A 15,085-nucleotide genomic window follows, 5' to 3' on the forward strand; every position below is an offset into this window, starting at 1 on the left:
CCAGGTTCTACTTGGGGAGCACAGCCCACCTGACACTCTGGGTAATGCAGAAGCCTGCAGTATTGAGGGAGTCTACATATTCTCCGGATAGTTCTTGATGTGTTCAAAAAGGCAGCGTTTCCTGGGACAAGTCCTATTCGCTGTCTGGGCTGCACCATAAAAGACTCAGCTTGTCGTAAGAGGCGACTAACGGGATCGGGTGGTCAGGCTCGCTGACTTGGTTGACGCATGTCATCGGTTCCCAATTGCGCACATCGATGCTCCTGTTGTTGATCATTGGATTGTCTGGTCCAGACTCGATTATTTACAGACCGCCGCCATATAGCTGGAATATTGCTGAGTGCGGCGTAAAACTAAACTCCCTCACTCACTCACTCTGGGCTGCATGTAGATGGTGCCACTGCCTGAGCCAATGATGAGCCTTATCAGCCTGACTGTGCCAGGACCACCCAAACCCTCTACACTGCATAATTATCTAAAGCTGTAAAACAGTCATGAATCCCTGCAGTAGTTAACGAACTAGGCGCAACATGCCGTAATTAAATTGTTAGGCGCATCACTCGTATACTCCACTGAAACTGTTGATATATATATTTTATGTTATTTATCATTATCTTATTTACTCAAGGAAATTGTTTCTGCAAGCAGTTACTACACATACTTGTGACACACATTGCATATAGAATCTGACTTGTATTGAAATTGTAATAGGATATCACCGATTATTTATGCGTGTCATTGTTATGTATGAATTGATGCCTCTGGAATGGAATGTTACACACATAAACCCAAACAACTCACAGCTGTCTCCTTTCTTGGTCCAAGACTCGCTTATTCACCAAACAAAGGTCCGACAGCACTTTTAGCATACTCAACGCTGAAGGTCTTGATTACATTGCAAGGTCTAAGTTATTGTGTTGATCTAGGGTAACCTGTGTCAATTCAATGCATACAGTCCAAACTGACATAACTTGGAGAAGGTGGAGGTGAACCAAGACACACATCTTCAATGAGTATTCCACTACAGTTGTACCTCTCCATTTCATTGAGTGAGTTTTGTTTTACACCACTTTGGGCAATATTACAGCCATAGGTATGGCAGGGGACACCAGAAATATGCTTGTCACATCTTATCCATGTGGGGAATCGAACCCGGGCCTTCTGCCCAACGCTACTATTGCGTTTAGTATCAATCTAACATGTAATGAGATGCATAATCATTACCACGATTGCAATATTTACTCTTAAAGGTCACATGCAAGGCAAAACACAACTTTACAGATTCTACCATATTTTGGTATTGGACTTACAAGAAGCAATTATCAAAAATGCAAATTCAACATAGAAAATTAACGCGATGAAAAAAACGCGAAATCGGAGTTAAAACGATTCACTAATTTCATGCCAGGTTGAGTGAAAAGTGGTTTCAACGGCTATGCAACGCTGTACAGTGATTAGATCCGCGCGGCTTTAACCAAGAAACCTGGATGGTTTACTCCCAAGAAGGCAACTCGTAAAAAAACAGCGATGCGTACAAGGGTAATCGCCGTGGTCAACGTTGGAGAACAAAAGATATTTCCAGACTTTTCTTTATCTTTTCATATGCTGCTTTTTTGGGGCTTGCAGGAAGTTTAAGAAAGTGTAGCACTTACTAATATCATTGTTTAAATATACTCAGTCTGAAAACTGAAATGTTTAGATTCATGGCCATGTCAAGTTTGATAATCAGCCTCTGTCACAGACAAAAGTCAATATCTGTAGTATTGACGCCTGTGTGTCTCCCTGCCCGGCTACAAGTGGCAGTATGCAATACACAACATCGCATGCACTGGGCGTATACAATTTGAACTAACACCTATCAGGCGATACACCATAAATGGCGTGTGCACCTGAGTTGGTCTGTCTGTCACATTATGTCATTACACAGACAGGCAGACATGACACATGTACATATGACATGTTAAGATGTCTGCTGATTGCAAACAAACTGCATCCATTTTTCTCAGATGACTTAATCCGTCAGACACAAGGTCAATTTCCAGCCACGCAGTCGTTCACCATCTCAGTATTTGTTCATTGGATCGAACGCAAATGCAGAAAAAAATGAGCATGTATTTACAAACCCTACCCCTCTATCTACACGTGTACCTGAGTGTATCGGCAAATGAACCAGCCAGTGAAAATCCTCGGTACACTTGAATGCTTGCTCACCCGCTCACTCCGGGTTCGGTATCTCTGCTGTTTGGTTTCGAGGTTAGTAAAACCAAATACAAAATACTGCACGTTTTGCTGCATGTAAACTATAAGTAGTTAAACCAGGGAGCCTATGTAGAGTATCCCTGGCCTCTGGAGGTCATAAGAGACGACCAAACTGACGGAGTGATCAGACTCCAAGATATTGTCCTACTAAACTCAGATGACATGGATTGTTATTTGGACTATTTACTGTATTGTAGTAGTAGTAGCAGCAGCAGTAGTAGTAGTAGGAGGAGGAGGAGGAGGAGGAACAGCAGCAACAACAGCAGCAGCAGTAGTAATAGTAGTAGTGGTGGTATTAGCAAAAGTAGTAGTAGTGTGAAAATGCGAGAATGTGAGTAAATCTGATTTCTATTCACACACTTCCAACGGTTACTTATCGTTGACGAAAGCTTATGAAACGGAAAGTATTTTTCAGAACTTATTTCAAACACCGAATAGTCTGTTCTTGTCTAGTCTAGTGGAAATATGCTGACAGTGACGTTAAACAACAAACACACTTTACTGCCTGCTCTTCACCCTCATTCCAAACTGGAACGTTCATAAAAGACATTGTCAAGTAAACGAAGTCACCGTAAAATACTACTATGGTCGTGGACAGGACCTCAAACCGGTCCCATCTTTCCGTCAGGGTGATGAAGCGAGTGAGTAAAGTTTAGTGTCAGTGACACTATTCTGTCTATATACCCACACAATCAGTGATATTACCCTGTCAATATACCCACACAATCAGTGATATTACCCTGTCAATATACCCACACAATCAGTGATATTACCCTGTCAATATACCCACACAATCAGTGATATTACCCTGTCAATATACCCACACAATCAGTGATATTACCCTGTCAATATACCCACACAATCTGTGATATTACCCTGTCAATATACCCACACAATCAGTGATATTACCCTGTCAATATACGTACACAGTGCAAGTGAGACAACCCTGTCAATATACCAGCGCAGTCGGTGGCACTAACTTATCAATATACCCACTCGGTCAGTGGTACTACTCTGTCAATATAACCACACAGTCAGTGACGCTACCCAATCAATATACCCACTCGGTCAAAATACCAACACAGTCAGTGATAAGGCGTCAACGATTCGTTTTCAAAGTCGTTTCTCGAAATGTTCAAAATATACAGTGTTTGAATACGATTTGCTGTACAAAACAGCCAACTCTGAACAAGCTTAAGCGCAAAGTCAAATAGTATCGACATCTGTCTTATGACAATTTTAACTCAATCGTCCATGGATAGTCACGTGCTAGAAGATAATAAACCCAACGCTAGCGCAGTGATATAGCTTTGCTGGACCTCCTTGCACCATATCAGTGTGCAGAAGACAAAACAGCAGCGATCGTTTTGCGTCTCGGGGCATCTTACCCACTCAAAGAATGGCTTTTACCCTGGACCTCGAAAAACTCAACAGGTGCGATGGTACTTTTAAATTGTCCGGCAAATATTACATAGTGGATGTGGAGAGAATTGTAGCTTTTATTGGCTTCACATGTCACGCAGTTACACACCCAAATGAATTCAAGCGAGTCGAAAGAGGTAGTGAAACATTTTTTGGGATGTGGATTTGGTTCTTAATGTGGCATCAGTTGCGTGGATTTTTGCAGAATCCTTTTTGTCCACCCAATACAGCTAGAGTAATCTGACTACAGTGTTGAACTCTCAAATCCAGTCGCTAACCTATACTGAACAGCATAAGAATAGCTGCTCTGGCGTTTGATCAAGTTTTTAAATAGAGGACACACACATTAAAGCTTACCTTTATGAGATTTCATTTTTTCGAAAATTGCTTTTTTTTGCTGTCAGTATACTTTGCATGTCTTTTCCGAATACTATTTTTGGACATATTTTCAGGTAAGAAATTTGTTTCATCAGACTTTTCTTTTTCTTTGGGATAGCAGTTGTGATTGTGATTACTAATATAATTAAGAGTATTTGATAAAACATGCACACAATCAAATCTTGTAATCCAAACAACAAAGCAGTTATTGCAATTGTAAATATATTGAAGGAAATCCACATTCTGTGAATAGTCAATTTCTTTGTTGCAATGAGTGCGACGTTTCGGTGAAGGTATTAACACAGTTATCAAGCAAGTGATACAAAGAGTTATAACAAGTAGAATATTTATACATAAGTGCATAGTGAGTATGTGTTACAATCAGATTGTAAAATCAGTAAATTCGTGAAACGACTAAATATTTCAGTCATTGCGTGAAATGACTAGGAGGACCATCCATTTTGTGTCATTTTATCAATATACTTAGGTCATTTCATGAAATGTCACTCAATAACGTAATCTGAAAAAAGTAGACCACAATTTCAATAACACTTGTTGCCACTAACAGGTAAAACCATTGTGACAGCGACTGTTGTGCTCAAGCTTGGCTTTGAAGCATTTACACTTGTTTGCTTGGCACTTGCTATGTCAAGAGCAGTCACACCTCACAAACCCCTGTCCACCACATACAGATGAAATGAGATTTTATGAAATGGCTGAAGCATATTGATATGTTGTAACACAAAATGACGCGAAGTGGCTGACCCTCTAAGTCATTTCACGAAATGACTGAAGTATATTGATTGTTGTGACACAAAATGACGCGAAGTGGCTGACCCTCTTAGTCATTTCACGAAATGACTGAAGTATATTGATTGTTATGACACAAAATGACGCTAAGTGGCTGACCCTCGTGGTCATTTCACGAAATGACTGATTTCAAAATGTGACTGTAACATGTATACATTTGACAAGGTTGATACACACTGGGTAGCTAATTTGTGATTTGAGCAAAGTAGGTTGATGCAGAGCGTGATTTAAAAAAATGTGCAGAATGAGTTTATACAACAGATGAGTGACAGTGCAGTGATATGGTAATTAGTAAGTTAGAGAGAGAACGTTACATATTGATTGGTTGTGGTCACTTTACCTATTATAAATTCTGAAATGCCTGTAAAGATGCACAAATATTGTACATTTATGACTTCACACTTGTTGGAAGGGGTGCTATTGTACCTCCACGGTTAAATCTTTTATCTGGCTTCCGGAAGGCCTGGGATCGAATCTATGTATGGGTACTGTTTCTTAAAAACTAGTTCATATTTTATTCTGAAAGTGTTCTTTAATCTACTCTCAGCCATCGTTACACTTACGCACCCGCATCCACACACACACACGCTGACATATACGCAGACACAAACACAGAGAGGGGTGGGAGGCTGGGGCTGGGTTTGTGGTGGTAAGAGATCAGTAATAAATGAAAGTAACCATTGTACCTTCAGTGACTGTGTCCCAGGAAAGAACCTTCAGATGAGCTATTACCACGGTGCCTGTGGGGAGCCTCTTTCTGGATGGACCATCCCGCAACTCGTGGAGGCTGCAGCCAGTGGATGCCCCTCCCGTATACTGTACCGGGTACTGGAGTACAACCAGGCAATCACTGCCAAACAGTTACTGGAAAAGGTAGGAGGATTGAAGTTGCAATATTGTACAGAAAAAGGGGTATACGAATTAAATTCCTGTAACAATGCTGGGAATAAAGGTGTTGAATAACATACTCAAGATAATATAGATCTACTTTTTGAAACAGCCAGCTCATACTCAACACGAGCATGCATGTTTTCTACACCTGTGGTTAGAACTCCATTTCAAATGCATAGCACACGTTTGATGTCGAGTTAAAATTGGCCATAACCTCTCAATGGTAATGACCTAAAGTCAGCTAATACGTCACAATATAATTCTGGACTCACAAAAGTCCAGAAACTCTCAGCACTGTGGCCACTCTCTCACAAGGCATTTGGCAAAATTAAACAGGCAGCTGTTATGTATATGTGCTAAGGATGAAAAAATGAAAACATTTTTTTTCGAAAACTCAAAATTTAAACTCGCTCGCCCATGGGCACGCCCATGGGCGAACAGTGGCCAATGGGTAGGCCCATGGGCGAAAGTGTTTAATTTCATCCATAATAAATGTTTTGGAGGTTGTAAGTGAATGAAAAAATGTTAATAAGTATCATGACACAAATTTCAGCTTGTTGTGACTTGACTCTGCTAACTGACAGCGATTTAAACAAATCTCGCCCATGGGTGAAAAACATATTGGCCCATGAACGAGAATAATTAATGTCATTGAAAACTACATGTTTATTTTCAGGCTTTGCAGTTTTTCAATAAATGAACGTGTATTTATTAGTGTCGTGACACGAAATTAAACTTATTTTGACTTAATTAGGCTAATTTAGAGTGATTTTTCAAAAAATCTCGCCCATGGGCGAAAACCATTTGGCCCATGGGTGAGAATATTTACTTTTACTCAAAATACACCTTTTCCCATGTTTTGGAGGTTGTGAATGGATGAAAGTATGTTCATAAGTATCATGTCACAAAATTCAACTCATTTTGAATTAATTCCGTTAATTTAGAGCTATTTAACAAAATCTCACCCATGGGCGAAAAATATTTTGGCCCATGGGCAAGAATATTTCCTTTTACCCCAAACACATCTTTTCCAATATTTGGAGGATGTAAATGAATGAAAGTACATTTATGAGTATCATGACAGAAATTTCAACTCATTTTGACTTAATTCCTCTAAATGAGAGCAATTTTGAAAACTCTCGCCCATGGGAGAAAGACATTTTGGCCCATGGGCGAGAATATTTGCCTTCACGCAAAATACATCTTTTCCTGTGGTTTGGAGGTTGTAAATGAATGAGGATATATTTATGAGTATCATGGCACAAAATCCAACTCATTATGACTTAATTCTGCTAATTGAGACCGATTTTCACAAAAACATCTCGCCCATGGGCGAAAAACATTGGGCCCATGAGCGAGAATATTTCCTTTTCACTCCAAATACATCTTTTCTAATGTTTTGGAGGATGTAAATGAATGAAAGTACCATTGTGAGTATCATGACACCAAATTCAACTGATTTTGACTTACTTTTGCGAATTCAGGAAGATTTTTAAAAAATATGCCAGAATAATTACTTTTACTCAAAATACATCTTTTCCTGTGTTTTGGAGGTTGTAAATGAATGAGGATATATTTGTAAGTATCATGGCACAAAATTCAACTCATTTTGACTTAATTCCTCTAAATGAGAGCAATTTTGAAAACTCTCGCCCATGGGAGAAAGACATTGGGCGAGAATATTTGCCTTCACGCAAAATACATCTTTTCCTGTGGTTTGGAGGTTGTAAATGAATGAGGATATATTTATGAGTATCATGGCACAAAATCCAACTCATTCCGCTAAATTGTAACAAGTACAAGAATCTGGACTTCCACTTAAATTTTCATAGTTTTTTTTATTGCCTTGGAGGTTGTAAATATATGAATGAAAGTGTGTTTATAAGTATCATGACAAAAAAATTGAAATCATACCGGTCTTAATTCGACTAATCTCGCTCGTGGACGAAAATATTTTCGTTTGCTTGTTTTCTTTATTTGCAAAAGTTTAGTTTTATGTCGCACTGAGTAATATCCCAGCAATATGGCGGCGGTTTGTAGATAATCGAGTTTGGATTAGACCATCCTGTGATCAACAGCATGAGCATCGACCTGCACAATTGGGAACTGATGACATGTGTCAACCAAGTCAGCGAGCCTGACCACCCGACCCCGTTAGTCGCCTCTTATGACAAGCATAGTCGCCTTTAATGGCAAGCATGGGTTGTTGAAGCCCTTTACTTCCAGCAACATATACAGTACACTTAGAATACTAAGCCTTGAGATTCTTTTGAATTTAGGTATTCTATAAACATAACAAAATTCAACCTATATCTATGAAGTTGAAGTTTACTGTATCAGTCGAAATCTTACAATGAATGAATGAATGAATGAAGAGCAAGAAGTATATGTGAATGAATGAAAGAAATAATAAAAGAAAGAAGTGCATATGTGAATGAATGAGAAAGATATAATAAAAGAAAGAAGTACATATGTGAATGAATGAAAGAATAAATGATACACCACGGCCATCCCTTCCAAAACATGCTAAAAAACGCAAAACTATCGTTAGATCACATGTGTTAACATCAGCTTGTTATTGTCTCCCTGGTCAGACGTAACAATTGTCAGACAGGTTAAAACAACAAACTATCTGGTTGACTGCACAGCGGCCTGTTGACGTAGTATACCCACATCACCTACTTTTCCTGCGTAACCTTCATCTACATCACCACCCTTAATATATTGACCAGAGAGCACAGAAGGCCCTATAGCTGTAACCACTGAACCGTGGCGTCTCTGTGCTCCCAAGTTCCCAAGTGGGGGTGTCCTTTTCTACCTATTCCATTAATCTTTAAAACATCTAACAAGCTCAACGCATGTATCTTTTTATTAAAATGTGATGTTATACATAATCATAAGAGTATTTTTTATGTATTATTCAGTTGATAAATTATTATTTTATGATACATATATGTATGACACGCTGGACAGGTCTAGGGCATTTTGTGTTAATTTATCATTCCCATTTTCATAATGCTTAAAAAAAGACACTCATTAATCTATCACAGAGTTTTGTCATTCCTTCACTCCAACATGGTTGTTAAATCCCCTATGATCATAGTCTATCGACTCTCCCATACCCAATTCACCTAATCCTGAGAAATCAACCAGTCATGACATACCCACATCGCCTAATTAATTTTCCGTACCTATCGAGTTAAAAATACATAAAATGGGAGGACGCCTTGTTAACTAATGGGAGTGAGCCTTGTAGGGAGTACCCTCACTCTCACAAACCCACATATTGAGGAGAAGCGGCCGTGTTTGTCGGGGATTTTTCTGGCTTTGCTAAATAAATTGTACATAAACATGTAAAATATTTTGCTTTGATCCTGTAACTACCCACATTGTGACATTGAGACCATTTTGATTTATCGAGTAAAATACGATTGAATAGTTTTGAGTTTGAATCTTGCCACTTTAGTGCTCTATCTTTTTAAATGGGGCGTGCATACTAATATTTAGGTGGTTTTTAGTATTCCATCTATTTGTTTAAATTAATTGATTTATCTGTTTTTGCTTTGTTTTGTTTTTTCACTGCTAGTGGCCCAGCGAGTGAGTCTGCTTTGATACCTGTAAACTTATTCTGACGTTTGACGAGCGGGGCGTATTTGTACACAACTGATGAAATGTACCTGAAAGATCAAGGTTCATAAGAACGTACAGGGCACATTTCTCCTACCCCATTTAAGAATTCCATTTCTGATTGGTTCACGTGGCCTTGCGAGGGAGAATAGATCATTAAGTTTTACCCCGCCACGTGGGAAAAGCCTGCATCCACGGCAGTCAGTGAACTGTAAAGCAGTGGTTCGAATCGACTATAGTTAGTACCATGTTAATATAATACATGGTTTCAGCTTGTTTTGATGCTCTATTTACATAAAGTGATATTTAAACATTCGTTATGGTAAATACGGTGGCACAATGTGATGAAGAGTATGCGGGTTTTCTTCATCCCATTTCATCCACCGATGAGAATGGTGGTATCCTCTTTTGGTTCACACCAGGATTGTCGAATGTTTTATCAAATACACAACAGGACTGTCGAAAAGCTGTGGAGTGTGACAGTGCTCAACACTGTTCTAATGACACCCGGAGCGTCGACTGCCTTGGAGAACTTGTGCCCGAGAATAGCAGAAGACTCGTCTCTACGCTGATTAACGAGCTAAAACACATACACAAAGACATCGGTGAAAGAATGAGCTGTGGAACTAATTCCTGAATGATAGTCGTCGCACGAACAGTCGTCGAGAAAGTTGGCGTCATCGTGAATCGAGGGTCTGTGAGCAATGTAAACTGCATATTGTGACACAGTAGCCACAATAAAGAATAAAGAACTTGACAGAAGACTTCAGCGTCTCAACGAGCAGCTCCAAAGACAAGAGATTCCCATAATGAGCTGTGCTCGTCAGATGGTCTACCTCGCTCATATTGACCACATTACTGTACTTTATAACGTATTTGGTTTTCCTTCATGTCCGGGGCGTCGAACGCCATAGTGTTGACACCTGATTACCTCCTTACGTACTACCCGAAACATCGAATTTACAAAATTTTCAATTCAGTCTTAGACAGCCCAGGCAAGTTGTTTGTTTAAAGAGTAAGAGGATGAGGAGGCATGGTCGACTAGATTTCTTTGTTTAACTAATCCCACACGGCCTTCACCTATAGAGGGAATGATTTCTGTTCAGTTATGACATTTATGTTCTCCATAGGTCTTTATTTTCTCCACACATCTCCATGTTGTTGTATATTTGTGTGTCTTGTAACTCTGATTGGGACTGGTGAACAAGCGTTACAGTACCTCACCCATACAGCATATAATACAAAATATAAATGAAGCATGTGTCGTCATCCATATGAACTATCATATAATAACATATGCATACATATCATTACATCAAATACAACTATCATATAAGTAAACATGAAAAATAGAGTTATAGTTTGTTGTGTCTGACTAGCTCTTTGTAGAAACACTGAACATTTGTCAGAAGGTTTTTGACAAGTTAATTAGTTTCCTGTTAAAAAAAATAAAAATCAAGCTTTGTGTTTTATGATAAAATCGTGGACGGATTCAACTATTTTTACTGGTTTTCACAGTGAATAAGTTCTTTTCCGTTCATAGACCACAGTGAGAAAAGGTCCATCTTCAAGCAGTAAGGAAGACCATGATAGCGTATGGAGTGCGTGAGTCTTGGTCATCTCCTCCGTTACCCCCTCCCCCGAATCCACACCCCACCAGGACGTGTAGAACTTGTCTCGGTGGATAAAAAGGGACTCCTATAACCCCATATACCCCTAATCACAATGCTATAATTTGTCGTTTTTGTGTATCCGGTTTTGTGTATTCTGTAATATTGTATAGTACTGGTGAAGTGTTAATCAAAGCAATATTTTGCTGGCCAAACGAACCACATTCTTTGAGAATCAAAATATGTTTTAAGCACATTTCCAAAATTGAAATGCAGCATGCACACAATAATTAAATTGGAAGGAATATCGTGCCGGACAAGGTTTTCCAGAGCACATGCACATAAATGTCAATGTCTTTCAAAGACTAATATGTGCAGGTCTTGCAAAAGGACAAAGCAGGTATGCTTGACTGAGTTCTTGCAAAGGAGGTTTATACACAACAACAAAACCAACTGGTCAGCTCGACGCCTTATAAAACAATCAATTCGAGATTTCCTTTCTCGATGTTAGCGAGTTCAATCAGTGACTTCAGTTAATAAAATGGGCTTTCAGTTCACCCCTTCCATTAGTAATGAGTTATTTAGTTTCTTGATGAAATTGCTTGCAAGGTGAACGTTGGAAATGACAGTTTTCAGGATCATTTTAACAACTTCAGTTATGGCAAATGCGCTGCTATGCTTCACGTTTCGTCCTACTAATTTTACGGGAAGATACCTCTATGTAAACGGTTATATGTTCATTTTGACAAATGGTAAAAAGGGAGAATATATCTCGTGAAAATGAATTTTGAAAGACTGCAGATCAACAGTTCCAGTTCTCTAAACAACATAATTTCTAAAATACTTAGAGACCACAATCACGAAAGCCAAAGTAAATCTTTTCGAGTGTAGCAAAAATAGTGCAAATTTATTAAAAAAGTAGAAAAGTAAACGCAAAGTCAATCTTGATAAGCCCGATATAATGATTACACACTAATAGTATGGATACGTTAATCTATAGTTTAAACTAATCTCCTCAAGTAATCGGGACTGGATTGGCAAGCATAAACATACATATCAATGCCGCTCCATACCAATAATATAATTACATAACATACATGATAACAACATTTCATGTTCCGCTCATCAAACGTCAGAATATATTTACAGTTATCAAAGCAGACTAACAGGCCCACTAGCAGTAAAAACAAAACAAAACAAAACAAAACAAAACAAAACAAAACAAAACAAAACAAAACAAAAACAAAAACAAAAACAAAAACAAATAAATTAATAAATCCAAATGAATAGATGGAATACTAAAAACCACCAAAATATGCACGCCCCATTTAAAAAGGTAGAGTGCAAAAGTGGCAAACCGGTAATATATGCCAAGATTCAAACTCAAAACTATACAATCGTATTTTACTCGATAAATCAGAATGGTCTCAATGTCATAATGTGGGTAGTTACAGAATCAAAGCAAAATATTGTACATATATGTATCATGAAATAATAATATATCAACTGAATAATACATTAAAAAATACTCTTATGTTTATGTATAACATCACTTTTTAATAAAAAGATACATGCGTTGAGCTTGTTAGATGTTTTAAAGATTAATGGAATAGGTAGAAAAGGACACCCCCACTTGGGAACTTGGGAGCACAGAGACGCCACGGTTCAGTGGTTACAGCTATAGGGCCTTCTGTGCTCTCTGGTCAATATATTAAGGGTGGTGATGTAGATGAAGGTTACGCAGGAAAAGTAGGTGATGTGGGTATACTACGTCAACAGGCCGCTGTGCAGTCAACCAGATAGTTTGTTGTTTTAACCTGTCTGACAATTGTTACGTCTGACCAGGGAGACAATAACAAGCTGATGTTAACACATGTGATCTAACGATAGTTTTGCGTTTTTTAGCATGTTTTGGAAGGGATGGCCGTGGTGTATCATTTATTCTTTCATTCATTCACATATGTACTTCTTTCTTTTATTATATCTTTCTCATTCATTCACATATGCACTTCTTTCTTTTATTATTTCTTTCATTCATTCACATATACTTCTTGCTCTTCATTCATTCATTCATTGTAAGATTTCGACTGATACAGTAAACTGACTGAAGTACTGTTAAACGCAGCCTAAGTTGCGATGGAAACGAATCAGGTCATTGTGTGCATTGGAGCATGACGAGGCGCATAAAATTAGTACAAATGGTAAAGAAAACAAGCGAGCGACCTACCCCTGTTGTAGATTATTTCTGGTCTGACAAATAGGAGAATACCCCATAAAACCTCGGACGAAGAAAAACTGGGACGGGCAAACGGGAATTACTAAAAATGGAGACCACACTATTAAAGCGAAACATGCTAAACTGGGTAAGTACACTTAAAACTACTAGGTAGGTACATTTGGTGAATGTCAGTGGAATTGACAAGACATATTTCAATACAGTTTAAAGATCTCACAACACCGTTTATTAATGTGTCCCAGCATAGTCACTGGAGTTTGGTCACTCTTGATTAGGGCTTTCACAAATAACTTCAACTTCATAGATATAGGTTGAATTTTGTTATATTTATAGAATACCTAAATTCAAAAGAATCTCAAGGCTTAGTATTCTAAGTGTACTGTATATGTTGCTGGAAGTAAAGGGCTTCAACAACCCATGCTTGCCACAAAAGGCGACTATGCTTGTCATAAGAGGCGACTAACGGGATCGGGTGGTCAGGCTCGCTGACTTGATTGACACATGTCATCAGTTCCCAATTGTGCAGGTCGATGCTCATGCTGTTGATCACTGGATGGTCTAATCCAAAGTCGATTATCTACAAACCGCCGCCATATTGCTGGGATATTACTCAGTGCGACATAAAACTAAACTCACGAAATTAAACTGAATTCTCATTAGAATTTCATCTATTTTTAAACCATATGTTTGCAAAATAAAGAAAACAAGCAAACGAAAATATTTTCGTCCACGAGCGAGATTAGTCGAATTAAGACCGGTATGATTTCATTTTTTTTGTCATGATACTTATAAACACACTTATTCATATATTTACAACCTCCAAGACAATAAAAAAAACTATGAAAATTTAAGTGGAAGTCCAGATTCTTGTACTTGTTACAAATTAGCGGAATTAAGTCAAAATGAGTTGAATTTTGCACCTTGATACTTACAAATATATCCTCATTCATTTACAACCTCCAAAACACAGGAAAAGATGTATTTTGAGTAAAAGTGATTATTCTGGCATATTTTTTAAAAATCTTCCTGAATTCGCAAAAGTAAGTCAAAATCAGTTGAATTTGGTGTCATGATACTCACAATGGTACTTTCATTCATTTACATCCTCCAAAACATTAGAAAAGATGTATTTGAAGTGAAAAGGAAATATTCTCGCTCATGGGCCCAATGTTTTTCGCCCATGGGCGAGATGTTTTGTGAAAATCGGTCTCAATTAGCAGAATTAAGTTATAATGAGTTGGATTTTGTGCCATGATACTCATAAATATATCCTCATTCATTTACAACCTCCAAACCACAGGAAAAGATGTATTTTGCGTGAAGGCAAATATTCTCGCCCATGGGCCAAAATGTCTTTCTCCCATGGGCGAGAGTTTTCAAAATTGCTCTCATTTAGAGGAATTAAGTCAAAATGAGTTGAAATTTCTGTCATGATACTCATAAATGTACTTTCATTCATTTACATCCTCCAAATATTGGAAAAGATGTGTTTGGGGTAAAAGGAAATATTCTTGCCCATGGGCCAAAATATTTTTCGCCCATGGGTGAGATTTTGTTAAATAGCTCTAAATTAACGGAATTAATTCAAAATGAGTTGAATTTTGTGACATGATACTTATGAACATACTTTCATCCATTCACAACCTCCAAAACATGGGAAAAGGTGTATTTTGAGTAAAAGTAAATATTCTCACCCATGGGCCAAATGGTTTTCGCCCATGGGCGAGATTTTTTGAAAAATCACTCTAAATTAGCCTAATTAAGTCAAAATAAGTTTAATTTCGTGTCACGACACTAATAAATACACGTTCATTTATTGAAAAACTGCAAAGCCTGAAAATAAACATGTAGT

General features: G+C 38.1%; 1 protein-coding gene across 1 annotated transcript in view; it reads left to right on the plus strand.

Moving 5' to 3' along the window:
• The first annotated feature begins 3,577 nt into the window (after positions 1-3,577).
• LOC137294134 (medium-chain acyl-CoA ligase ACSF2, mitochondrial-like) overlaps positions 3,578-15,085 on the plus strand; it is a 28,047-nt gene continuing 16,539 nt past the window's right edge. The window contains exons 1-2 of the mRNA XM_067825116.1: positions 3,578-3,693; positions 5,562-5,742. Of these exons, the coding sequence (XP_067681217.1) occupies positions 3,659-3,693; positions 5,562-5,742 (216 nt within the window). The 5' untranslated portion in view covers positions 3,578-3,658. The remainder of the gene's footprint in view (positions 3,694-5,561; positions 5,743-15,085) is intronic.

This window comes from Haliotis asinina, chromosome 1 (assembly GCF_037392515.1).
Source record: "Haliotis asinina isolate JCU_RB_2024 chromosome 1, JCU_Hal_asi_v2, whole genome shotgun sequence".
Lineage (NCBI taxonomy): Eukaryota > Metazoa > Mollusca > Gastropoda > Lepetellida > Haliotidae > Haliotis > Haliotis asinina.